Below are 25,903 nucleotides of genomic sequence, written 5' to 3'. Positions count from 1 at the left end.
AAGATTTTGTCTCCTGATACGTTGTAAAATTCACAAATTAAAGAGAATCACAGCAGTGTGGTTCTTCGGGCCGTAACATGTATACGATGAGTGGTGATTTTATTTTCCTAAGGACCTTATTCATCCTGTTTCTAGATTTTAGACTCTACACAAGAGGTATTTCAGCTTGGAGTTTATATTTATGCTTTTCTCACTATTTATATTTTATTTTTCTTACAGATCTGGGATTTTTTTGTGAGAGGAAAACGAAATACAAGGAATGAAAATGTCTGTTTATTTTTCAAATTCTAAACATGAAAATCTTTCAATTCTTGAAAACAATTTGAGGAAATCGTCAAATTTGTGAAAAAGTAAAATTGTTACAAGGCTATAAAACAAGACTTAAGCTCAGAAAAAAATGTCAGATAGTATGGCTATGCTAATCCATTAGGACAGCTTAATGTTCAGCAAAAATGTATAATTCCAAATCAAGGAATAAAAAATATTGAAAGACTGCAATTTTGAGGAAGAAAAGCGGGTCCAAGCCATTTAAGCTAGATGACGTACCTGTACATTTTATGACATTCGTACTCAGATGTCGGTAATGTACAAGCGCAGGCGTTCTTTGTTTTTATTTTTTTAAAAAAACAAAAATCTTTTTTGAGTTATTTTTATAAAAGATTGATATACTAAACTCCAATCTACCTGCTACCCTTTACTCATAATGAAATGTGAGCACGGTCTTGCTTTAACGTATGGTCTATCTCATAATCCACTGATTAGCAGGTATTATTAATGTATGGTCTATCTCATAATCCACTGATTATCAGGTATTATTAATGTATGGTCTATCTCACAACGCAATGGTTATCCTATATGTTTAACGTATGGTCCAATGCACTGATGAGCATGTATTTCTAATAATATGGTTTATCTCATAATGCTCTGATTATTATGCATTTTTAATGCATTGTCTATATCATAATGCACTGATTATCTGGCATTTTTAATATATTGTCTATTTCATAATGCACTGATTATCTGGCATTTTTAATATATTGTCTATTTCATAATGCACTGATTATTATGCATTTTTAATGCATTGTCTATATCATAATGCGCTGATTATTATGCATTTTTGATGCATTGTCTATTTCATAATGCACTGATTATTATGCATTTTTGATGCATTGTCTATTTCATAATGCACTGATTATCTGGCATTTTTAGTACATTGTCTATTTCATAATGCACTGATTATCTGGCATTTTTAGTACATTGTCTATTTCATAATGCACTGATTATCTGGCATTTTTAATATATTGTCTATTTCATAATGCACTGATTATCATGTATCATTCATCTATGGTCTATCTCATAATACACTGATTATCATGTATCTTTAATGTATGGTGTATCTCAAATGCACTGGTTATCATGTATCATTAATGCAGGGTCTGTCTCATAATGCACTGATTATCATGTATCATTAAAATATGGTCTATCTCATAATGCATGGATTATCATGTGTCTTTTATGTCTTGTCTATCTCATAATGCACTGATTATCATGTATCATGAATGCATGGTCTGTCTCATAATGTACTGAGCATCATGTATCATTCATCTGTCTTCTATCTCATAATGCACTGATTATCATGTATCATTCATCCATGGTTTATCTCATAATACACTGATTATCATGTATCTTTAATGTATGGTGTATCTCAAATGCACTGGTTATCATGTATCATTAAAATATGGTGTATCTCATACTGTACTGATTTTCATGTATTATTAATGCATGGTCTGTCTCATAATGCACTGATTATCATGTATCTTTAATGCCCTGTCTATCTCATAATGCACTGATTATCATGTATCATTAATGCATTGTCTGTCTCATATTGCACTGATTATCATGTATCATTAATGCATTGTCTGTCTCATAATGCACTGATTATCATGTATCATTAATGCATTGTCTATCTCATATTGCACTGATTATCATGTATCATTAATGCATTATCTGTCTCATATTGTACTGATTATCATGTATCATTAAAGTATGGTCTATCTAATTATGTACTGATTATCATGTATCATTAATATTTGATCTTTCTCATAATGCACTGATTATCATGTATTTTTCTGAAGAATATTCAGAATTTTTCCATCTTCATGGCTGTGATTTTAACATTCTTGCTAGTTAAGGGTTACGTAAGTTTTATGACATTAGACTAAAGGCTTTGTGAGACCAACAAGAGATGGCGGCCATGTATTTATTCAGTAATTAGACAGTTGAGTCGGCTAGTCGCTTCAAAGGGATTAAACTCTTCATGTCGCTAAGAAGGCTTAATTTCTACGTTCGCAGTTACATGTGAAAAGGTTGTGTCAAGCATCGCGAACTTCAAACTTGGCGTACCAGACAATCGGAAGTAGAGGAATTTGGAATTTAAAAACCTACCAGTAGGAGGAGCAAATGTATCAGACAGAGGAGAATGTAACATCTAGCCATTACCTGTGTACAATTAATCGGTGGTTTCCTGGTGTTTGAAAGGAGCAGAGGATACAAGAAGTATCAAAAAGTATTCTAGAGGAAAAGACCACTCCAAGCGAGAGACTCGTAAAACTGGGAAAGAGAAATTGATCTGTGAAAGAAATATGAAGCTTCTACAGGTAGGAAATATCTCAACCAAATATTTGTGTTGATTTGTGTAAATATGAATTTGTTAGACTGTGTAATATAACGGATTGCTATTTTATGAGGATATGGAACTTACCATATCTCAGAATTATTAGAGAATATTACATCATAGCGTATGATTTATCTATTAGAAATTGAATTGGGATGTGTATTTGCGTTTATCAGTATGTAGGCTAAGAATTATGTGAGGTAGACAGAATGGATTAGTATGCATATGTATTTACGTATTTCTGTGTATGATTCTATTATTCGTAGGACACAGGCAATGTGCACGATTACCGTGATAACGGTAATTGCTGTGTCAGAATATAAGATCTAGACGATGTGTTTATTACAAAACTTCGTTAAAATATAATTTGTATGTTGAGCAAGGCGTGTATGGAATGAGGGACGTTAGTGTGTGAAGATGGCCTGGTAAAGTGTTCGCACTTTGATGAGAAGTCTGTCAGAAAGTGGTAGATTACGAGATGAGTATAGGGAGAACCGGATGAACGTCCCTTATATCTTATGCAGGAAGCTCCCAGGGTGCACGTAGAGACGGCACGTAACTGTCAAGAGACGGAAGGAGGAAGTTTTAGAATAGTACAGAAGGGATACAGAAGGGAGCAGTACAAGGAGTAGCACAGGGTATGCGGAGAACTCGTCCTATGGAGAACTCGCCATGGGAGAACATGCCCCAAAGTATCTGGAGAAGTCGCCCCAGAGTGGTTGGAGAAGTCGTCCCAATTGGTTGGAGAAGTCATCCCAAAACATGTCACCCAGATAGCCTTTTTATAGCAGAATTGTCATCTTTTATGTGATTCCTATTTAGATTTTTATATATACGCGATCACAAAAGAGATATTAACTGGTAATCATAAAAAGCGATATCACAGTAATATTTCTAAGGACGAAATTAAGTCTTTATATAATCTAATGAAAGACTACAATATAGTGATTAAAAAGGATGATAAGTCATACACTATTATTATTATGAATCAAGATGATTATTTTAAAGAAGTTGAACGTCAGTTAGAAATTAAATAAAAAATTTCAACATGTATTAATGAGATCGCTAAAAATAATAATTCCGTATATGAGGAATTTGATACTTTCCCTCTTAACATACATACACCTCAATTCCACATATTACCCAAAACTCATAAAAATTTTGACCATAATTTACCTTTAAATGATCCAGGATGACCCATTATATCAGGTTGCAATTCATATACTGAAAACCTATCAAAATTTATTGATAGTGTTTTACAAACTTTAATGAAATCACTTCCTTCATTCATTAAAGATACAACTACTTTCATTAAAAAGTTGAAGTCTTTTTCACAGCTATCTGATAATTTCAATCCTGGTATCATTAGATGTAACATCACTATATACCAACATGATGCATGCAGATGGCATTGAAGCGTGTAAATATTTAGTGGATAACAATCCTAATAATAGTACCCTATCTAGTGAAGATATTTGTAAAATAGTAAAACTTATCTTGAAAATAATTATTTTCAATTTAATAATACGAATTGCATACAAATAATGTGTACGTCAATGGGTATTAATATGGCTCCTTCATACTCTCCCTTTCATGGGTACATTAGAAAAGGATTTTCTTCAAAACGAAAAGTTTAATCCATCTCTTTGGTTCAGATTTTTAGATGACATATTTATGATCTGGAAGCATTCAACTGAAGAACTGAAAAAAAATGTATTGATAGCCTAAATCATTTTCACCCGACGATTAAATTTACCTATAGTGCATTTAGTACGCATGTGTCATTTTTAGATGTAAATGTAATTAAAAAATAGTGATAATACTATCTCTACAAATATTCATATCAAGGAAACTAATATCCACCAATATGTACGCGTGATCATGGTATTTTTATATATAATAAAATAACTTAATCTTGCTTTTTTTGCATCGGTAATTTACTAGTGAAATATTTTTTAAACTTCTCGTTTGAAATTGTTATTATTGAGAAATAATAAAATTACGAACACTGACAAACAAAAAATAAAATAAACTATTTGATGGGCATAGTACAAGTGATCTTTCAGAAACCGTCCGAATTCTGCGCATTAGCCATGATGATGAACTCGGTAGCGACCGCATTTTCTGAGTAGGCGTCAATGATGCTTTTTATCAAGTTCAAGTATAATTCGTCAATGGTTAGCAGATCTCGATGAACAATCAGATTAAATTGTTCAGTTATAGAGATGATAGCATAACCCTTTGGCTTATTGACGGTCATCGCCAATTCAGTCGATTTCGGGTTATAGAGGTCCATGCCATAAAGTCATCTCAGGATGACAGGTTATTAGGTTGAAACCCTTTCATATATAATACTGCAGACATCACATTATGCTTACACCCACTCTATTTTTCCAAATAAAATGCATCTAATGATTTGAAGAGCAGAGCAAAAGGGACAGATAACACTTATTTTTTGTTAAGTACAGAAGCGGAGTTGATCAAATAAAAAAGCTGAAAAATTGCAACCATGTGGCGACATCTCAGAATTACCATATATGATCCTTTTGGTGACTTATCCAGGCGAAGTGGGGCGACTTCTCTTGACACCTGGGACGAGGTCTCCCAGGGCGAGTTCTCCATGGGGCGAGTTCTCCGCTATTCGTAGCACAAGACGGGTGCAGGAGAAAGAGAACAACACAAGAGCGGCACAGGAAGAGTGCAGGAGGAAAGGAGAAGGGTGAATAGGAGAAGAACGAATATAAATAAGTACAAGGGACTACTCACAGGATGGAGCCTCTCTCACATCAGGAAGTTAGCACTCATATGATGGAATAAAGAAGGCATTTGTTAACAGGCCAATGAATGTATTAAATATGAGTGGAGTGTAATTGAAATATTTATATCCAGAACTTGTTTGAATAATGTATTTATTATTAATGTTGATTAAATTGTTATATATTTTACGCTGAGTTGTTCATGTATTTTGGCTGACGGCCTTGCTGAATGGCGACTCGTGAGTCATTAACAATTCAAATGCCCACCTTTCAGCCGTATTAGCTCTAATATTGTAGAGGGGTTGTGACGATCTTTACTGTATGGTCTCTCTGAAAATGCACTGGTTATTATATATCTATCAATTATCTAATCTGAATTTTACGCTTACATGTTTTACGCTAATTGCATATATGAATGTTGTAATGCTGGATGTGTCGATGTTGATTGACAGACATACCAAAAAAGAGGATGGTTTCTGTTTTTCTAGTAAAAGAAAAACAAAAAAGTCAGTTCCCTACTCGGTCAGTTCGTGCGATGAATTAAGTCATAAATTATCACTAATCGAAGCACCATGGTTCAGAATTAGAATATCTGCACACATTGAAGGTTTCGACAATTTTTTTTGCATCTATCGAGGCGGAGTTCAAGAGGAAAGATAAAGGTAGTGGAATAATAAGATGGTTTACGTTATGAAAATAGTACCGCTGTTACATGCTTTACACTACAGTTTTAAAGGTCAAGGTTTTATTTTCTTTCATTAATTAAAAAATTGTCTTTTTTACATATCTGGAATTAAATGATGCTTGGAATGTGATCTAGTAAATAATTGAATAGGTAACGCTATGGAAAAGAAACATGATGCTTGTGATACAGTTGATGATGAAACACGAACGCAAGTAAGGTTATGTGCTTAAGGGAAAAAATTAGTACTCTGTAGAGATTCGCAAACGGTTGGCAGGCAGGTTACGGCACCTATTGCTTTGCCTGAAGAATCCAAACCGTGTGCCCTATCGACCATACACCAAAACGTGATGCTACAATGTCTTTGGCAAAGGCATTCTATAACATGTATATCACGTTTGCTTTGCCAGTTTGAAGTCTTGTATAAACTAAGGTATTAGTACAAGCCATATTTGATGTCTGGGCGTAACCGCAGGTTAGAGTTAATCTCTCACGCAAGGTTACCGTAACCAGAGAGAAGATCCGGCATCTTGAATCGGCACAAGCGTTAAATCGAGCGACTTCCCACCTAGGTGTTACAGCTTTATCCCAAGATCAGATGAACCGCGAGGGACCGGAGCGTGTTCTAAATCCGTTCTCTCGTGGACAGACAGCGAGAAAGTCATGGCCCACTAATTTTGATTGGATTGAATCAAAGAGACATCTAACAGAAATTGAGACGGAGGGTGTGATAACAATTTCGATCCGAATTATACCTTCTAACTACCAGCCAAACATTAGTTTTCCTGGGAAGATTGCTGAGCAAATAGGATTACTCTAAGAAATCCACTCGTAAATTGGCGGTAAAACTTAGAGAGTAGATTTTAAGGAAAGACAAAGTTTCGTAAAGGAGGCTTTTTGGGGGAAAGAACTTCCGGTTCAGTAAGTCCCGAGTCTCTAAGAGGGGAGACGGAAGTAAGACTAGCAGAGCAGTCGGAGTCGACAAGTCTAGTCGGTATAGAGTCGAGGAGGAGGAGGAGGAGGAAAAGGATTCGAGGAGGAGAAAGTGGAAATGGTGGAGAAGTAAAGAGAAGTCGAGGAGGAGAAGAAATTTGGAGAAAGTCGGGAGAAAGTGGAGAAGGAATTGGATGAATAGGAGAGAAGACTAAACAGATGAGTAAAATACAAGGACAGGTGGAAAGCTCTCTTACACACTACAAATCAAATGATGCAATAGGCTATCACAGGGTCGAGCGGAAGGAGAGTACTTGGGAAATTTTAATCATTTGATTATTGAATTGTCATTAAATTGTTATTAGTTTAATTTCACTTTTTGTACATTCAATCATTTAACCGTCGGCATTGCTGACTGGGGGCTCGGAGCTTTATATCTATCTTTGACTAATTTAACTTCCAACCAAAATCGATTCTTTGTGGGACTTATATAATAATTTAAATAAAATATTGGAAGCACCCCACCCCACACCTACCACAGTGACGGCATAACAATTACTGTATGATAATTTTATTTCTTCACAATTAAAAATTCACATATTGTTATCACGAATTGTCTCGTACGATCCAGGAATAACACTTTATGATTGTACATTATATACATGGACAGTTTGAAATCCGATTAGGTTCGATTTTACAGGTGTCAATTCGTGCACTGATGAATCAGATTGTTCGACTGTATTGTTAGAACCTGCCAAATGCCATAAAGAGGTCATATTATCCAAATGTTGCTTGTCCTGTGGAAAAATAATCAGAGGGAAAGAAGGTATATCTATCTATATATATATCTATCTATCTATCTATCTATCTATCTATCTATCTATCTATCTCTATCTATCTATCTATCTATCTATCTATCTATCTGTCTATCCATCCATCCATCCATCCATCCATCCGCAGAAAAGGTGTGTCCTTATCCACCATACCGTCCGTCCGTCCGTCCATCCATCCATCTATCTATCTACCTACCTACCTACTTATTTATCTATCTATCTATCTACCTACCTACCTACCCACCCACCCACCCTCCTATCTACCTACTTACCTACCTACCTATCTATATATCTATTTATCCATCCTTTCATCCATCTGTTAATATATCTATCTATCTTGCTAGCCGTCCATCCATTCATCCATCTATCCATCTAGCTATTCATTTATATCTATATTTGACTGTCTTTGGTATGCTACGAGTCTATGTTCTTAAAATAAGTATCAGCAAAGAGTGAAAGACATCAAGATTTGTAAATTGTAACAAATAATTTATTTCTCAAGAATACAAAGTGAAAATGGGAAGAAGAGAACTTACGGAATAGCGAATTAAATCCCAAAATAATCCAAGAAGTACATACACAAGTTCTAATAATTTAAAGTTCTGAATAAATCCGAAAACTGACGACGATGATGTGTTTGTGGCAGCTTATGGAGTCTTGAAGTGCCTACAGTCTTTCGTTAAATCGCAGTGCCATAAATTCCAGTGAATGTCAATGTCTCTGTCCATGAATTTTATCGAGTATATTTGTATTTCCAAAGACATTAATCACTTGAATTCAACAACTTGAAGAAATTAAATTTTACAGCCTAAAAAGCAATAGTGGACACAACATATAGTACAATTTGAATGTGCCAGATCATTAAGCACAGCTGCAAAATAAAACCTCAGAGTTACAAGTTTATATAGTTCTCTACTTGACCTCATGTCACAATTAGAATTTGCTAAAAGTAAACATTACCTAATGGGATAAAACCTTTTAGAATGATCCTGATATTTACAAGATACCAACCATTACGTGGATTATGTAAAATTCACTTAGGAAATTCCAAACCTAGACCTAGACCCAAATAAACGTATTTACTTCTATAAATATTACTTTTGATTTTAATCCCATACATAATTTAGCTGTGTATTAGTTGTTTACTCAGAATAAAATCACCCCAAAAATATTAGTTCTGGTCAAGCAGAAATGAATTAAATTTTGGAAAAGGTCCAGTCCAACATATAATGTTAGATTACAATAGTATGTAATGAAATTAAAAAAAATAATAAAAAAATGACTAACCAATAATGTAAGTTAAATATACATAACAGGAATCAGTTAGAATGATAGTCTCTTACAATAAATGACTATGAAATATTTATCCTGCATGATACACTGGAAGTAATTTGGATTCAAATATTAGAATAATTTGTGCTCATTTAGCACACAGCGTCAGAGTAGAGACTTTCGTGGAAATGAGGTAGTACCGTACATCAGTATCTTTAACATTGGAAATGAGGTAGTATCAAATGTGTTGCATCAAAGAAAGGAAAATATAGCATTGTGTCTACACCTCATAATATAATTTTCTGCACAGCTTAAAATGTGACTGGTAGTAAAACAAATATTGAAACCCAACGTTTCAGTTACTAAAATCACTGGTACCAAATCGGAGCCTAGGTCCTGATTGTATTATTCGTTTTATATATAAATTAAATCTAAAGAAAAAAATATTCGGACGAAGCCAGGGAGGTGAAGGGTGAACTAATGTAAAGTCGGCCAAGACTATGACCCGGACACTTGTTATAGCCATTGTAATCTCTTTCATATTTTCATATGCGTGTCTTCAACAGTCAAGGACCAAATGATGATCATAAAAAGTTGTTTAAAAATGAAAGTTACTTTTTATTCATGTTTACAAGAGGAAAGAGATACACATTTTGTAAGATCGAAACCAACAGAAATGGTGTTCCACTCAAATTATATCAAATTATCTTTACTCCACATTTCGCTTAGTGCTGTAAAATGAGTGATAATTTTACCCTTCTCCACAATCCCCCCCCCCCAGTCCTCCCTCCCCGCAGGGTACTGGGGCAGCACAGCCAATCCTCTTGAACGATGATAGCCCCATAAGCCAGCGAAGAATCGCTGTGCGCGTAAAGAAGCTGCTCCGGATATATGACGTCTATTTCAAAATGTAGCCTTTTGGTGAATCAGCTGGATCTTACGAATCATGCTTATCTAATTCAAATATTTTATCTTTGCAAGACACTTACAGTCGTACGCACATGTGGACTCTCTCTTTCACTGTGTCGACAACGCCGGAGCTCTGAACTGGTAACAATGAGATTCTTTTGCATTGGTTCTTACCCCACGTTTAGTTCAAGCGAATATTCCGCCGTCCTTACTCAGTTTTATACCCACCATGTTTATTTTTCTTTATTCTGTACAAATTAATTAGTTGCCAGCATTCTTGTAACAAAACATTACTTTAAAGGTTCCCTAATATTTGCGGGGTCCCAGCTCTCTGGGTAATGGAAGGGGGCGGGGAACACGAGTGTATAATAAAATCGAACAATCCCACTTTACCTCTTGATGTTTTTCTCTTAAATTCTGCATATTTTACTCAGGGAAATGTAATGCAGATAAAAAAAATCAAACTCACATTCACATTTTATGGCAAGACTTTTATGTTGCAGTTTAACTAATTTTACTGTTATGTAGTTGCTCAAACGATCTTGTCAGACACAGGATCATGTCTATCTATGTCCTTGTCAAACGTGGAATCATGTTTGTCTATGTCCAAGTCAAACTCAGAATCATGTTTATCTATATCCCTGTCAAACTCTGGAATATGTTTATGTATGTGTAGGAAAAATCAGAATCATGTTTATCTATATCCAAGAAAATCTCGATATGTAAATAGTCTTGTCTAAGTTGAAGACATCACAAGACGTGAATCTGGTCGGTGCCTAATATTTACATATACACTGTTAATTTTTCTTTTTGCGTGTAACGCCATTTGTCATAATAAGATAGGCCATATATGGCGGCCAGTATAACTGGTGGAGACAGAACCTGGGAAAACCCTTGTAATAACCACCGACCCACGGGAAACTACTGGCGGCATTTCTTACATATCCTCATTATCCGAGCCCGAAACTCGAACCCACGCGGACAAAGCTGCCATGGTATGGATCCATGAGGGCGAGCGCTTTAGATCATTTGGAATCTGGGCCCCTACTGTTAAGTAATAGCTTCATAAAAGAGATCTCCAGAAACAAATAGATAAATAAAACTCTTGTTTTCCATCTAGCGTTAGAATATATGTATTTTCTTCTGTAATTTACCTTAGACATTTCTTTAACTGCTAACTCCTTTCCTTGATTCATTACCTCTAACTATTTAAATACTATTGCCTTTATGCGTTTTGGAATATTAAATACAAACACATTTTCTTGATATTTTTTCTATTCTATTCTATCCTATTATGAGAGACCGCCCCTTCTACCAACAAAAAACGTGTCTCTCAAAACTAGTGGTCCCTCATAACAGGTTTGTACAAAAAGACCAATTTTCAAGGTCCAGTTTCATAACAATTTATTTTCTAAAAAGACCAAAATCACTATACATATATTCTATTCTTTATAAATAGTTTTCCTAAAATATTGTATGCATTCATCTGAAGAATGTTTTTATATAGCAATAAAGATATACTTCTATCATTAAAGGTGATGTCACATTTACATTTGATGATCATATGTACATGTATAAGCATATGTCATTTCCATTTTACTCCTTATCCTTTATAACACACTTAATTAGTTTTATCGACTGATTAACTCTAGAGACAAAAAATATACGCGACTCTGCCCTAATTTCGGAACTACAATGGCAATTCACATGTACATAAGCCTGGTTTATGGACTGTACCATCTGTCACTATATATGCATTATACTATATTACATTGTGGAATGTCTCTTGGGAATTAAACACGAGCACACCAGCGTCATCTGAGAATTCATTGTCAAACATTCTGATCACAATATTGTTGTCAGCCTCAACTAACGCCAGTTTCTTGATACAGTGAAATGCACATGAGCTGCTTGACGCTACTTACGGTACTCTCCATTATCTCCAGCGGTAAAAGCGGCCATTTTCACCTAATATGACTGTATTTCTTAAAATTACAAACGTGATGTTTTTGAATAATTTAAAATGGATAGCAAAAAATCATTCCAATTATTTCCAGTATGGACTATTATTGAATAGTTTAAGCTGTAAAAGTAATTCTAGGCGGGGTGTGCAATACGAAAATGTTATATCAGCGATAGAATATTAGACTGAACATCTGGATCGAACAGATTAAACGGGTATGTAATAAAAATCTATATCCAGCTTTTGTACTTTTTGGGAAGTATATAGGCCGCTAGAATAAATCCTTTTCCTTTAATTATCATTTCTAAATCTTCTGGAGTATGGTCTCGTTGTAGGTAAAAAAGCTTGAGTCATGGTGTCGTTGGAGTAATTAATCTTCTGGACAGTTTATTACGTGCAGAAAGGAGATGTTAACTGGCAGATAAACTAGTTTATATCTTAAATATGCAATATGTTATCCACCATAATAAAACAACTTGTTCTAAAGTTGTTGCCGTAATCTATTACATGTGGAGCAGAATCTGTTGTTTTCGCTTGTACCAGTCGCAACTCATTTTTTGTCTATTTAATAACATCATATTTCTCGTTTGTAAAATATTCAAGACAAGTGCCGTGCATTTCCTTTTTCCATCTCTCTTTAAACACTTAAAGCCTCTCCATGAATACATAAAGCTTAATATCTGCAAATTAGATTTTGCTATACGAATATATATGTTGCACTATTTTCTATCCGTTGTTTAGCCATGTTCTTTTTTATTATAACAGTGTTCTCTAAGTATTTTAAGTTGTTTTTGATATAACAGTATTCTCTGTGTATTTTAGGTTTTTTTATATCAGTAGTCTCTGTGCATTGTGGTTTGTTTTAATTATAACAGTAATTTCTGTGTATTGTTTTGTTTTAAGTATAACAGTATTATCTGTGTATTTTGAGTTGCTTTTATTATCGCAGTATTCTCTGTGTATTGTGAGTTGTTATAATTATAACAGTATTATGTATGTATTGTTGGTTGTTTTTATTATAACTATATTCTCTGTGTAATGAAGATTGTTTTAATTATAACAGTATTCTCTGGGTATTGTGGGTTGTTTTAATTATATCAGTATTCTCTGGGTATTGTGGGTTGTTAAAATTACTACAGTATTCTCTGTATTACGGGTAGTTTTAATTATAACAGTATTCTATATGTATTGTGCATTGTTTTAATTATATCCGTATTCTCTGTTTGTTTGGGTTGATTTTATTATAACAATAGTTTCTGCGTATTGTGTTTTTAAAAATTATAACAGTATTTTCTGTGTATTGTGGGTTGTTTTAGTTATATCAGTATTCTCTGTGTAGTGTGGGTTGTTTTAATTATAACATTATTTTCGGTGTATTGGGGGTTGCTTTAATTATAACAGTATTCTCTGTGTATTTTGGGTTGGTTTTGTTATAACAGTACTCTGTATATTGTGGGTTGTTGTTTTTATAACAGTATTCTATGTGTATTGTGAGTTTTAATTGTAACAGTATTATCTGTGTATTGTGGGTTGTTTTAATTATAACCGTATTCTCTAAGTATTGTGGGTTGCTTTATTCTTTTGTGCATTGTGGGTTGTTTTAATTCTAACAGTATTCTCTGTGTGTTATGGGTTGTTTTAATTATAACAGTATGCTCTGTGTGTTATGGGTTGTTTTAATTACAACAGTATTCTCTGTGTATTGTTTTTTAAAATAAATTATAACAATATTCACTGTGTACTGGGTTGTTTTTATTATAACAGTATTTTCTGTGTATTGTGCGTTGTTTTTATTATAACAGTGTTCTCTAAGTAATGTGTAATTTTTTAAATCTCTGTTATCAAAGTTAGGAAAATGTTTTCGGATTGAAAACTTTATTCGACCACAACGCTGTATATTAACTAATACTGTATTTTTGTTGTTTTTGCTATCATGCATTCGTTTCTTAAAAGTTGTTAAAACAGCATTAGGTTGTAACAGAAATGGAATGGTCTAGATAACTCCCTAGTATAGTATCTATTAGCTATGTCTGATAGTAAGTTACATTTATACGGAAACTACCAGTATACTTTATGCATTAAGAATCTTCTCACGATGAAAGCAGATAGCCTAATTACTTAAAATGTTAAATTGGGAATGGTCTGATGCAAAAAACAAAATTCTTGCAATGCATACATCCACTATGTTTTTGAATTTAAAAAATATTGTTTTTGTTCATTTACAGAAAAAATGGATAGAAAAAAGTCCTTTGAAGACAACACAAAACCTTTGAGCCAGCATGTTAAGCTACAACCAGAAACATTAGAAACATTTAAAAACAAGTCGCAATTTTTCAGTAGGGAAACGGAACATGAGGAAAAGGCGCGTACAAAAAGCACCCGTGCTACAACCTACTTACGGATAGTATCCACGTCTGACGTGAACGTACGTCTAGAAAGCACCCGTACAACGCCATATTCAGATATGTACTATGCGAAACAAGTGGTTATATACAACACCAATTTGATCATAGGAGTGAACGTGGCTGTAGTTGTTTTCTTGATGATTATCGTTATTCTTGGATTCGCCATCTGGAAAAAAGGTCACATCTTTTGTCAGTATGTCTCATGTCTCTATATGTACACACAGACACACACACACACACACACACACACACACACACACACACAGAGACACACACACACGCACACACACACAGTGGCACACACACATGTGTGCTTTTTAAAAAACAAAACAAGTAATAACTCTTTAATCTGTTCAATCATAAAATTGTCAAAGGACAGTCCAAAACATCTCTGTAACTAGCCTCAGCACTTTCGATTATCACTGTTTTATAGCTGTAGGCAAATACAACACAGAAACAAACAGGACCAACATAAACACAAAAGAAAGTTTTCAATATACAAATACATACATGGCTATGCCGAAAAGAATTTTTTTTGTTAAAGATAACGCGCCAAATTTGTTTAAATTCTGTAGATAAATTAGGTGGTATTGACATACACAAAGATGAGCAAAAACGGCATCTGTTTTCTTGTTGTACGTGTTAGAACTGTAGACTGCATCCCATATAACTCTTTGTCTCTGCAATGACATGTAAGAACTACAAAGACAGTAGCAAGAACTGCAGTAATAGTAATAACAGGTAATTTAATGGATAATAAAGCAAATGAAGGAATTATTTAGTTGAAAAATATGAGCTCTAAACAGATGATGGTTTGATCTGCATATGGACGACCTTTTTGAAGCATTCTTGGTTTAAGCTGCTTGTTCTTAGTGTTTTGTGGGCGGCGTATCCAGTAAATGTATTTTCTGGTTTCAGCACTCCAGTTGCAAACAAGGGGAAGATAAGTCTCGTATCAATGGATTTCTCTCCAGCTCCTTTGTCTTCTACTTAGATTTGTGAAGATTGATCTTTATGTGTAACTTTTCGGCTTCTCCGACATACATCAGGCCACATGTCTTATATATGATATCATAAATAACATTCTGTCTTGCACTTGCTGTTAGGACCATGCATGTTCAATATTTCGCTCTTTCACTGTGCTATATAATGTGTTGCACCTGTTATCACCGAAGAGACTAGATCTGGTACTATGGTCATTACTTGGAGTATCTTTGCTCTGGTTAGGGTGTCTCTGAGGTTTTCCAGATGTTAAGACAACTCCTAACACCCCCGCACACACACACACACACACACACACACACACACACACACACACACACACACATATATATATATAATCCATACGGTTTTCATTGTACAGGTTTAAATAGCTGATGAAGTTTCTAATACTATGTATATACTTGTTATGATTAGTTTTGCAAACTCGCACATTGGTAGAAGAATCCTTTCTAAAAGGTAGTTATTATAGTTTTATGTAAATTTCCACACCGGACGCAAAGTTGAGCACGAAGAGCCTGTGAAAGCGAAAACTAGTGTACTTACGATAATACTTTTCGTTTCAGTTCATAGATCTAGGAGACATGAACCCTTTCAAGTAATTGAAAGAAGGTAAGATTTGTTAATTTCAAATAAATTACATTAGATATAGTTTGTCCAAAATGCTATGGTGTGGGCATATTGTGGTTTTTTTTTTGTTTTCTTTTCTTTTGTTTTGCTTTTTGTGTTTGTTGTTTAATTTAATATTCATTGGGAGTTTTCTGTATCCGTTGGAGTTGGGTGGGTGGTGCGTATATAGGAAGTAAAACTTCAATTTAAGCGAGAAGTCCAATACTTGTATTGAGCAATGAATATTTCTCAACCGTATATAACTTATCATAGTCTGAATGAATTCGAGTTATGCACTAATAAAAACATGTATTAAGTTCAACTGTACTAGAAAAGTGTGCACTATACCAGTAAACGAATTATAATTAGTTATAATTTTGTTGTTGTGCAATTGCTGAAGACGTAAAAAGACGGAGAGAAGGAGAATTTATATTTTTACTTCAGCCACCATTATTTACCCATTTGAAAATAAGCATGGCCCAAATTCTGAATTTCTGAATAGAAACGTAAGGAATTTCTCAGTCTTGACTCTCAACTGTTATGTTTCTGTCAAGAAAGACTGCGATGGGTGGGTTAAAGAGCTCAGTGTTTGCTAAGAAAAATTATATAAGACGGTCAGTTATTAAAATATGTTTCCAATTTGTTGCCTAAATGTTAATAATTATTCTAGAATTATGATTAATTTATTATTGCGTTAACGTTTTGATTTATGTCAATGTTTAGTGTAGAAAAGCAAGATAAACTCGCAAAAGATTTGTTCTCATTTCTGAACCTGATAACGAACTTGTCAAGTTTAAGTCCTATGATCATAAACAGAATGGCAGTGATTTTCGTGACTGCTAGGTGAATTCAACTTTCAGACTGTATGGCAAGGTGCGATAATTTCGCTGATTGGCGCTTTTAGGAATTTTCAGACACAATGTTAGTTGCATATAAAATTGCACGATGAACCTCTGTACATGGTAGCAAAAGGTAAACTTCACAGTTTGATCAACGAGCTAAAGGTGTTGAGCTGATTTGCTGTACAAACGACAATTCAGAGAACAAAAATGTATTTAATGAGTTTTAAACAACTAAACTGACATCTCATTCATCCAGAAGGAGCTAAGCTTACTCTAAATCGTATAAAATGAAACACAGTTGAGGAAAAATGGGGTTTACTTCAAAATAGCATGGGAAATGGCTTCTTAAATTGTACTAGAACGATAACAAAATTTATAATGTTCAACAATCAAACAAATGTATCAATTCTGGTCAGTACAAAATACTTGCTACATGATAGAACAATGAATGATGGTTTTAATTTTATTGTTCTGTGTCATGGAACCCAAAAATAAGATTACTTGCTTGCTAATTGTAACGTCATTCTAATGACATTCCTTGACTTGTTAATCGATATTCTGGAAGAGATAATGATTTAAAGTATTCATAAAATTAAATGTTCAATCTTACTAAAATAACGATAAGTTTACATTTCAGTTTTGCACAGTTACAAATGTAATTTCACTGTAAGGTGCACAGTATCTACCAAAAATAATTTAAACCAGGTCATGTTATATACAAATGACTTTGGACAAGTGATATATACTAAAGGCCATGTCTTCGTTGTGTAAGTTACAGTACTGAAACAACATGTATGCGAGATTAATAAATGTACATTTAAATTACATCAGAAACAGAAGCATCTGTATAACAACCATAATTCACTGACAATAGTGTAGAATATTATGGAGTAACAGTAATTTGGGCGTGGAGGGTGGGGAAAGAAAACCAGCAAACAGGCAACTATTTCGAATATTTGAGGAAAAATGCAAGTAAATAAGTAAAGAAACAACCCTGCAATTTAATTTAGTGCATATACGTTAGATGGTTGCGTTAATATAGGTATGAAACATCAAAAGCTTTCTGTAGAATAAACAACAAAGTAACAATAACAATGCAAATTAGAGTCAATACATAATTCAACCCATAACTGACATTAGCTGCTTCGTAAAAGTCAATACATAATTTAACCCATAAAAGACAATAGGTACCTCTCACAAAAGACCATCTTGCGTTTTAGTTATATCTAAGGGACACAACCCTTCTGCACTTAACATTTTCAAGTACATTTACTGCAATATTGTATTTTTCACCGAATGTTTTGCTTTGCATTTTTAATCAAATCAATTATTATGATTGACGAATAACTCGGCCTATCCTTCTCGATTAACTCTGTATATCTTTTGAATGAAATGCCCTAATTAAAGGATATAAACGATCAAGTTTAAAAACACCGTTGTGCTGAAAGTATGTTTGTTTGTGTCACACATTACCTACGCAGAATAGAGTTACGTGCAAAACCTGGATGATAGTTCCAGTGAAAGTTTCAGCTCTCACGCGCAAACAATGCACTCTAATTAGGAATTCAATTCAGATTTTACATTTTGAGGACCATTTTTAAGAAGTGGTCTTGAAATGGGATAAATTCATTATTTGCACAAATGTTTTTTTAAATCATCAAAACAGAGGTTTTCCTTCGCGAAAATGTATGTATGATCTATGCAGTTTTGCTGATGGTCAGACTTTCTTTCCTTACAGTGACAAAGTGCAGTAGTTTTATAGTGTTCATTCTATTTGATATTTCGCACCAGACTGTCTATGTATTGTCAATGCAAATCTCACATAGAGAATAAATGTTTAGTTGCGTTTGTATCCCTCTCCACAGATGGCTGAGTGACTATGATATTATATGTATTTGATGCAAATATAAGTTGACACTTGTCATTTCCACTTTATTCACAAAAGTCCAGCTATTTCAGTTTCCGCACTAATTTAATGGCATGTAGCCTGGAACGCTGTATTTTCGTGGTACTTAATATTGTTATCGGTACATATTAAAACGGTTCTGTTATTTATGCACTGTTACACATTGTAAAGTTTCTCTTACTTTCCCTCCATCTATTCCAACAAAAAATATATGTCAAACCAATCACGTAAATGTAAATAAAACCGCGTATGGCGGCTGACTCAGATTACCGTACTATGGGAGAACAACTCTATATTATCGCGGTATTTGCCATAATTTGGGTATGGTAGCACGCACATATTAAAATAAGCATAACTTTCAACTTACCGATAAAATGGAATGCTAGCTGAACATTTTCACAAAATAACGAGTCCAATTATTAAATGTAATACACTAATGTCAATTAAGTTGATATCCAATATGAAAATAGTAGCTTAAAATACAAAAATATAACTTTGTCGGAATTTTAAGTGCAATATATATATATATATATATATATATATATATATATATATATATATATATATATATATATATATATATATATATATAGTATTATTGAATATTCCTGATTCTAACAAAAGTTGAATTATTTCCTATTTATGTAGGATAAGTAGGATCGTAAGCAGCGTTTTGTCCATTTTTGGGCCATATTGGCTACCATGGAACGAAATTCCATGTGTAACCTTGTAAGCACAAGTACGTAGCCATCGGTATATGACCTATAATTATCAAACATCAGACGATACACTGCGTATATTTCGTAATCAAGTCCAATGCAGATACAGTAAGTTTGACAAAAGTTTGTATATGGTGATCAATGGAATTGCATGCACTTTACAAAAAAGTGATGTTCGTTGTATTTAGTTTTAATGTAGAATTACCAATAATGTTGACATCTTTGAGGTAAGTGTGCTTTGACAGATTTTTGCGTCCTTCCTGATTACATCTTTAAATCTGTAAAACCCATAGACGGCGCATGTTCAAAATTATTCGGGAAGTCCCTGCGCCTGCGATAAGTCATCGTTGAAGTATACTTGACTATATTTTAGAAGATAAGGAGGGAGTAAAATATTTATACCTTTTGCCTTTTCACTTAAACTGATATTTAAGACCTTTACGCCTAATTGACATATTTACGTCAGTATAACCTGTTTTACCGGAACAACTTTCAGGGTCCTTTGCATCAACGCCGTACAGTATCGTCTGTTTTAGCTTTACAATTGTACATGAGCAATTAGAACAATATAGACTTCTCACCAATGTATATCTCCGCCAAAAAAATATTGATATCAGCACGAAAGGGTTAAACATAAATATACTTTATTAATCTATGTACTTGTAGTACATGTGTTTGAAATCTTACATTTTAAGATCTCTACTTACTTTTTCATTCTTTAAAGTTTATTTTAGGAATTACTTTGAACCTTTTCCCTCAATGCTACTCTGATAGCATGATCCATACAAAAAAATGCATTTTATCTTAACCAAAGTTGCCGTCACAGTGACAGTTTTTTTAAATGAGTGTTATAGAATATTCACCTGAATGATTTCTCTCTTAGAGCCATCTTTTCAGAGGCAATCTCAAACCAAGTGAAATAGTTATTGGATCTTTTCAAAAGCATCTAATGTGCATAAAGAGTATTACCAAAAGTTTCATAACGTTTTCGTAAGTCGCTCGACAAACGAATTTCTTCGATGAACAGAGCTTTACAAAGAATGAATTCATCGATATTTGTGATCTGGATGGTGTTCTTAGTTGCTAATCTTCATTTCATTGCAGAGACACTCCAGTTCCGCCGCCAAGAATTATATCCAGGTATGGTTTAAACCAATATGTACGGACTACTATGTAGATTTTAAGAATCTGTATCGCATATAAAACAAAATCCTTTTTTTGAAAATTGATAACTTAGCATTGTTATTACGTCTTATCGTTATGCAAAGTGTTTTTGTTACATTTTCTAAAACTGCAGTGACATAGGTATTCATGCATTTCACGGATGCCCTCCTAATTGCCTAATTGCAATAATATTTGCGCATATTATTTATTCCATTAGCCCAAACGGATTTTTTAGGTAGATTTCTTTAAATTAATTAAACTGAATGACGGATAGTACAATAAAGAGAAAGGTATTATGGTCTATAATATACATTATACAAAGGAAACATAGTAAAGAAAACATAGAAAAAAATAACATATGCATGCAGACGCAAATCAATGCAGACGAAATAAATTAATTCGCAAAATATCTCCGTAGGGAGAAATGGATATCTACATTAATAAGGGTAATACTATGAACATAAAATCAGACGTTACGCAATTCCAATTTATATTGGAGCAGTGGTTAGTCTAAATATTTAGAAGATATCTGAATATACGAGGGTCTTTCCATGCTTAAAATCTTTATAAATGTACGTGGTCAAATTATTCAAAATTAAAGTATTCAGAATATTCATATTCTCTTCAAATGTGGCTCTTAGATCTTTATAAATCAAGGATTCAAGCACTAAATAATAAATCCCGAAATCTAGCAACAATAATTTAAGGTTTTATCAGCTTATCAACTTGATTCATGTTATGGCTTGTTCTTAAAGATATACGTTAATATAGGTAACTTGCAAGTAAATATTTCGCTACTTCCCTTTTTAGCTTGCTCTGCTAATGTTGCTTTTGCAGAAGTCATATGATGTCCAAGTTATGTAAACATGTTTTCTAAACATTCTAACCGTTGTTTTTGATGTGTTAGCTACAAATATCCACTTAGTACTATACACTTTTATGTAATTTAGCGAGGCTTGAAGATCATCAGGCTAACCTAAAAAGATTATAATGCCGTTCGGGTATAAAACAAAAAAATAAAAGCAACAGAAAGGTGAAACGTGCCAGTATCTATGTCGTGAGTACCATGAATGACTAACTCTGTCTCTAAATCATTTATAAATTTTGAAAAAGAGATGCTGATAAACATTTTCCTTGCAGGACACCAAGAACCCAAGAGATTTCATCACTTAATATATCATATTTTCGTCTTGACTTTACATTGCTGTGCATCGATTTGAATATATCTAGAATATTTCCCTTAAACTAAACTTTGCTAATGTATACCACACGTTATCACTTACTAAGTATTCAAAAGCTTTGGTGAACTCAATACACGCGCACAATAATTGCTTACGTTGATTAGTTATATGTGACATAATCCCATATAAAATTAAGATACTGTCAGCTGTATATGGACATATGTAGACTATTGTTATGAATTAAAATTCTGGGGGTGTTGTTGTTCGGTCATTAAAATCACCACATCAATAATTTTTCAATCTTTAATTGAATCACTTTCTATTACCACCAGAGGCTGTAAGAGCATGTAGATTGCCTACTATAACCATCGGGTACAATATAACAAAGGGAAAAACATAAATAAAAATGTATTTCAAAATATTGAACCCTCAAATATAACACATACTATATTATCTCATTCCTGTACATAATATACTGATGCAATCGCTCTATCAGTTTTTTAAAACTGTATTCTTTAAATTTTCTATGCGAAAAAAGATGGGGACAATTTTATGAAGAAAATCAGATATTTTATTTGTCCACGTTTCTATAAGAAGCCAATATTTCATTTAGTTCTTTACTTTTTAGTACATTCACTCTTTTTGCTGATAGCACTGGAACATTTAATAGGTGAAAGCGTAACGTCTCTTTCGCCCAACCTGCCTTGTTCTCGGTGTTACCATTTTCAGACACGGGAATTTCATTGCCTTATCTGATGTTGTAGTCAAAGCTTCTAGTGTCATGACCTATCCATTAGTGCCATGTGGAGACATTTGGTTATGTCTGTATAAACTACTACCAGGCATTATCTTGGCTGCAGTTGGCAGCATATCTCATTTGCTTTTCGCTGACGAATTCTCGACTCGTGACTATGATTACTTCGATTTTGAATCAACAGATGGGCAAAGGCTTGTTGATCAACATCATTTCTCGTTTAAGATTAGAGTCAACGTATATTTGCTGGTGTGTTTGTCCTCAATGACTTGGCGTTCAGGTACGTTTGCAGGCGCATTCGAACGAAAAATCGATTGATTTCCTGTTGGAGGTAATCTATGTTTAAAAGGAGTGAATGGTGCGTTGTTTGTGTCAGAACCCGATGAAATATACACTTGATTATCAGTAGATGTTTTGGTCAAATGATGATGTATCGATTGGTCTAAAACAGTATTGATATCTTGCTCATCGTAATCAACAAAATTATATTGAAGTGTCTTGATGTTACTGTGTTTCTGGTACTGTACTCATCGATGTTTTGTCACCAGTCATACGTGTTGTACTCACTGAATTCGTCAATGTCACTATCAAGGTGGGGGATGGGGAAGTATCTTCTTTTAAAGAGTTGTGTTCTTTATCTTAATCTGGCCTAGCCCCTTAAGTTATGAGGACAGTCTCTTTCGCGCTTTCACAATTTTTCGCTGGTAATATCTAATAATTGCAAAGTTAGTGCCCTTTTAAATTATATAATTTTCTAAAACATATTGCATGTCATAATATTCGCGGAATGCCATTGATATGGACCGCTTGCATCTCACTACATCACCATAACGGCGACTCACTTGATATACTCCTAACCGTGCTTACGGGCAATCAACATGGAATCCACATCGTTCTTCAGCTTACTGCAAATACAATATTTCACCACATCAAAAAGTTTTCTCAGAAAATTTTATCAATACCCCAGAAAGTCACATCACCGCTGCTACTCTGTGCTTTATATCTATTAATTTATTTTCCAGAGTCTTTAATATATCAACACGTTTATTTGTTACTTCAATGACTTGATCAATCTTTCTGCATGAGGAAAACGTGATTCATTTGCATGATGACTAACCTACAGACCAGACCATTTGTCCCAACATTAGCACGTTCAAATCTTCAAAAATGAATGCAAGTTTATCCTCGATCGAATCTTGTTCAAAATGTTTGGGTCCTAGAAAGTTTCCACCTGTATTTATCAGCTCTCACATATTGGTCACAGTTTGAAAACCACCGTAATCCATGTCATTGTCCTCTAGCGCAGAAAAGGTATTGTCTACCATAACATTAAATTTAACATTTGAAACCACGTGTTACATCATACATGTAAGGCTATATATCTCTTTCATGATGTAAGGAATCTATTCAGTGGTAACATAAACAAGGAACACTAACGAAGCCATCATAAATAAAACATCTACAGTCTCATAATACTTCTTAACATCTGCCATTCATAGATTCTACGTCTAAGACAACATTCTATTTGACGCTAATAATTTGACCATTAAATAACTGACAAGCCGATTTTGAAGTTGCTGTTAAGGTTTTGTTGGATTCACGTGTGAAGAAGGGAATTTTATTGCACACTTCTACATTCCATTGTGCTTAGCAAGGAGGATCACTTTGTTCCTCTCATGGGACCTTTTAAGCTTGGAGCTGACCTACCAAACTCATAAAAGATTAGAGTGGGTGGCACCTTTATATTTCTGTCGGTTGATATTGACGTCGGTGTTAAAGGTAATATATATATATATATATATATATATATATATATATATATATATATATATATATATATATATATATATATATATATATATATATATATATATATATATATATATATATATATATATATATATATATATATATATATATATATATATATATATATATGCATACAAATAATATTGAACGTATTATTTGTATTAAAATATTAAGTCTGCCAACTATTATCAAGCATTCTTATATATATATATATATATATATATATATATATATATATATATATATATATATATATATATATATATATATATATATATATATATATATATATATATATATATATATATATATATATATATATATATATATATATATGAGATATGGAGTAAGAAAGTTAAATAATATACAATAAAAGAGTATTATAATTGTTTTTCTATGTGATTGCAGCAGAGAAAATAAGGAAATCAGGAACCGGTCTTCCGATGACACTTATGATTTAATCTGTGATGTTGTTGACAAAGATATTGACAATTCCGTTCCTCAACACGATCAACCTCCAAGGAATGTCTTTGACAGCAATCAAACTGACAGAACCTACCTGGAATGTATAGGAGAAGAGTCCGCTGGTTTATTAAGATCTACTTGCCCCCCTTTGAGAAGTGGATCACAAGCAGACCCTGATTTAGTAACACTCACGACAGAGGACAACTATTTATTGCCAGTGATATCGTGCCTTCCGCACACTAGAGAGCACGACGAACTCGAAACCGGAACTTGCATCGGTACAATAAAACCCAAAATTTGTGTGAAAAGAGAAAATATCTATCTCAAAACAGCAAAAACGAAGGACGATATATCTATCCATATTTATAACGAAACACCAGTGTGACAGTCTTATTGTAGTCTTATAATAGAGTCGAACAATGATAGTGTTACATCGGTAACTGGTAATATACTTTTGAACTGAAGATTAACATGTCATGGATATCTTCTTAATATTAGGGGTTAAATTTCATTGCTCTGTCGGTAGTATTATTTACACAGGTACTACTACTACTACAAAACGTTAGTGATAGAAGCGAAAACAGTTGTTATGGGTTGTCGTTGAAATTAAATTTGCTGTATTATACATCTTCAAGTGTGTATTATCACCAGATCAGAAATGCCTCTGTTTGAAGCGATTTTATCTCCCCGAGAGAAAACATTTACACACACACACACACATGCATATACATACATAAAAATATACATATGTAATAAGAGAACATAATGATTTTTAATAACGAAAAACTCTTAAAATGGTAAATACATATTTTAAAATGTGTATTTAAAACTTTTTATTTGTAGATATTCACGTTATAAGGCATGTTTTGATATCACTGATTTTGCTTTGTAACTTGTTGGTGTGTGTCAACTCCATCACTTTATTACTCACCTGTTTGCAAGCTTTTCTCTCCTTTTTATATGTTGTGTACAAGATTTGAAATGTTATGAATATTAGTGAGCTGTACAATAAAGTTATTTCATAGTGA

General features: G+C 33.5%; 1 protein-coding gene across 4 annotated transcripts; it reads left to right on the top strand.

The window, feature by feature from the left end:
- LOC149802310 (uncharacterized) lies at positions 1 to 25,903 on the top strand. 4 transcript variants are annotated; one of them, XM_089956739.1, is made up of 7 exons: positions 13 to 156; positions 2,353 to 2,657; positions 7,746 to 7,871; positions 14,248 to 14,616; positions 15,993 to 16,038; positions 20,607 to 20,642; positions 24,819 to 25,903. In XM_089956739.1, exons 4-7 carry the CDS (start codon positions 14,253 to 14,255, stop codon positions 25,258 to 25,260), a joined length of 888 nt encoding a protein of 295 aa, XP_089812865.1. In that variant the 5' UTR covers positions 13 to 156; positions 2,353 to 2,657; positions 7,746 to 7,871; positions 14,248 to 14,252; the 3' UTR covers positions 25,261 to 25,903. The 4 variants fall into 4 exon arrangements, with proteins under 4 accessions (XP_089812864.1, XP_089812862.1, XP_089812865.1 ...); XM_089956736.1 differs by lacking the exon at positions 2,353 to 2,657 and having other exon boundaries at positions 8 to 156; XM_089956737.1 differs by lacking the exon at positions 2,353 to 2,657 and having other exon boundaries at positions 15 to 156; positions 14,248 to 14,604.

The sequence above is a fragment of the Sinohyriopsis cumingii genome, chromosome 4, assembly GCF_028554795.1.
Source record: "Sinohyriopsis cumingii isolate HCF-2022 chromosome 4, ASM2855479v2, whole genome shotgun sequence".
In the NCBI taxonomy this organism is placed as follows: domain Eukaryota; kingdom Metazoa; phylum Mollusca; class Bivalvia; order Unionida; family Unionidae; genus Sinohyriopsis; species Sinohyriopsis cumingii.
The sequence above is the reverse complement of the archived record's forward strand: the minus strand, read 5'-3'. Positions and strand labels throughout refer to the sequence as shown.

Excerpts from the sequence above, each read along its gene's own strand:
- LOC149802310 (XM_089956736.1), top strand. The coding sequence starts at position 78 with ATGTATACGATGAGTGGTGATTTTATTTTCCTAAGGACCTTATTCATC. Across the intron at positions 14,617-15,992 it reads GAAAAAAGGTCACATCTTTT|TTCATAGATCTAGGAGACAT; the intron begins GTCAGTATGTCT and ends TTTTCGTTTCAG. Across the intron at positions 16,039-20,606 it reads TTTCAAGTAATTGAAAGAAG|AGACACTCCAGTTCCGCCGC; the intron begins GTAAGATTTGTT and ends ATTTCATTGCAG.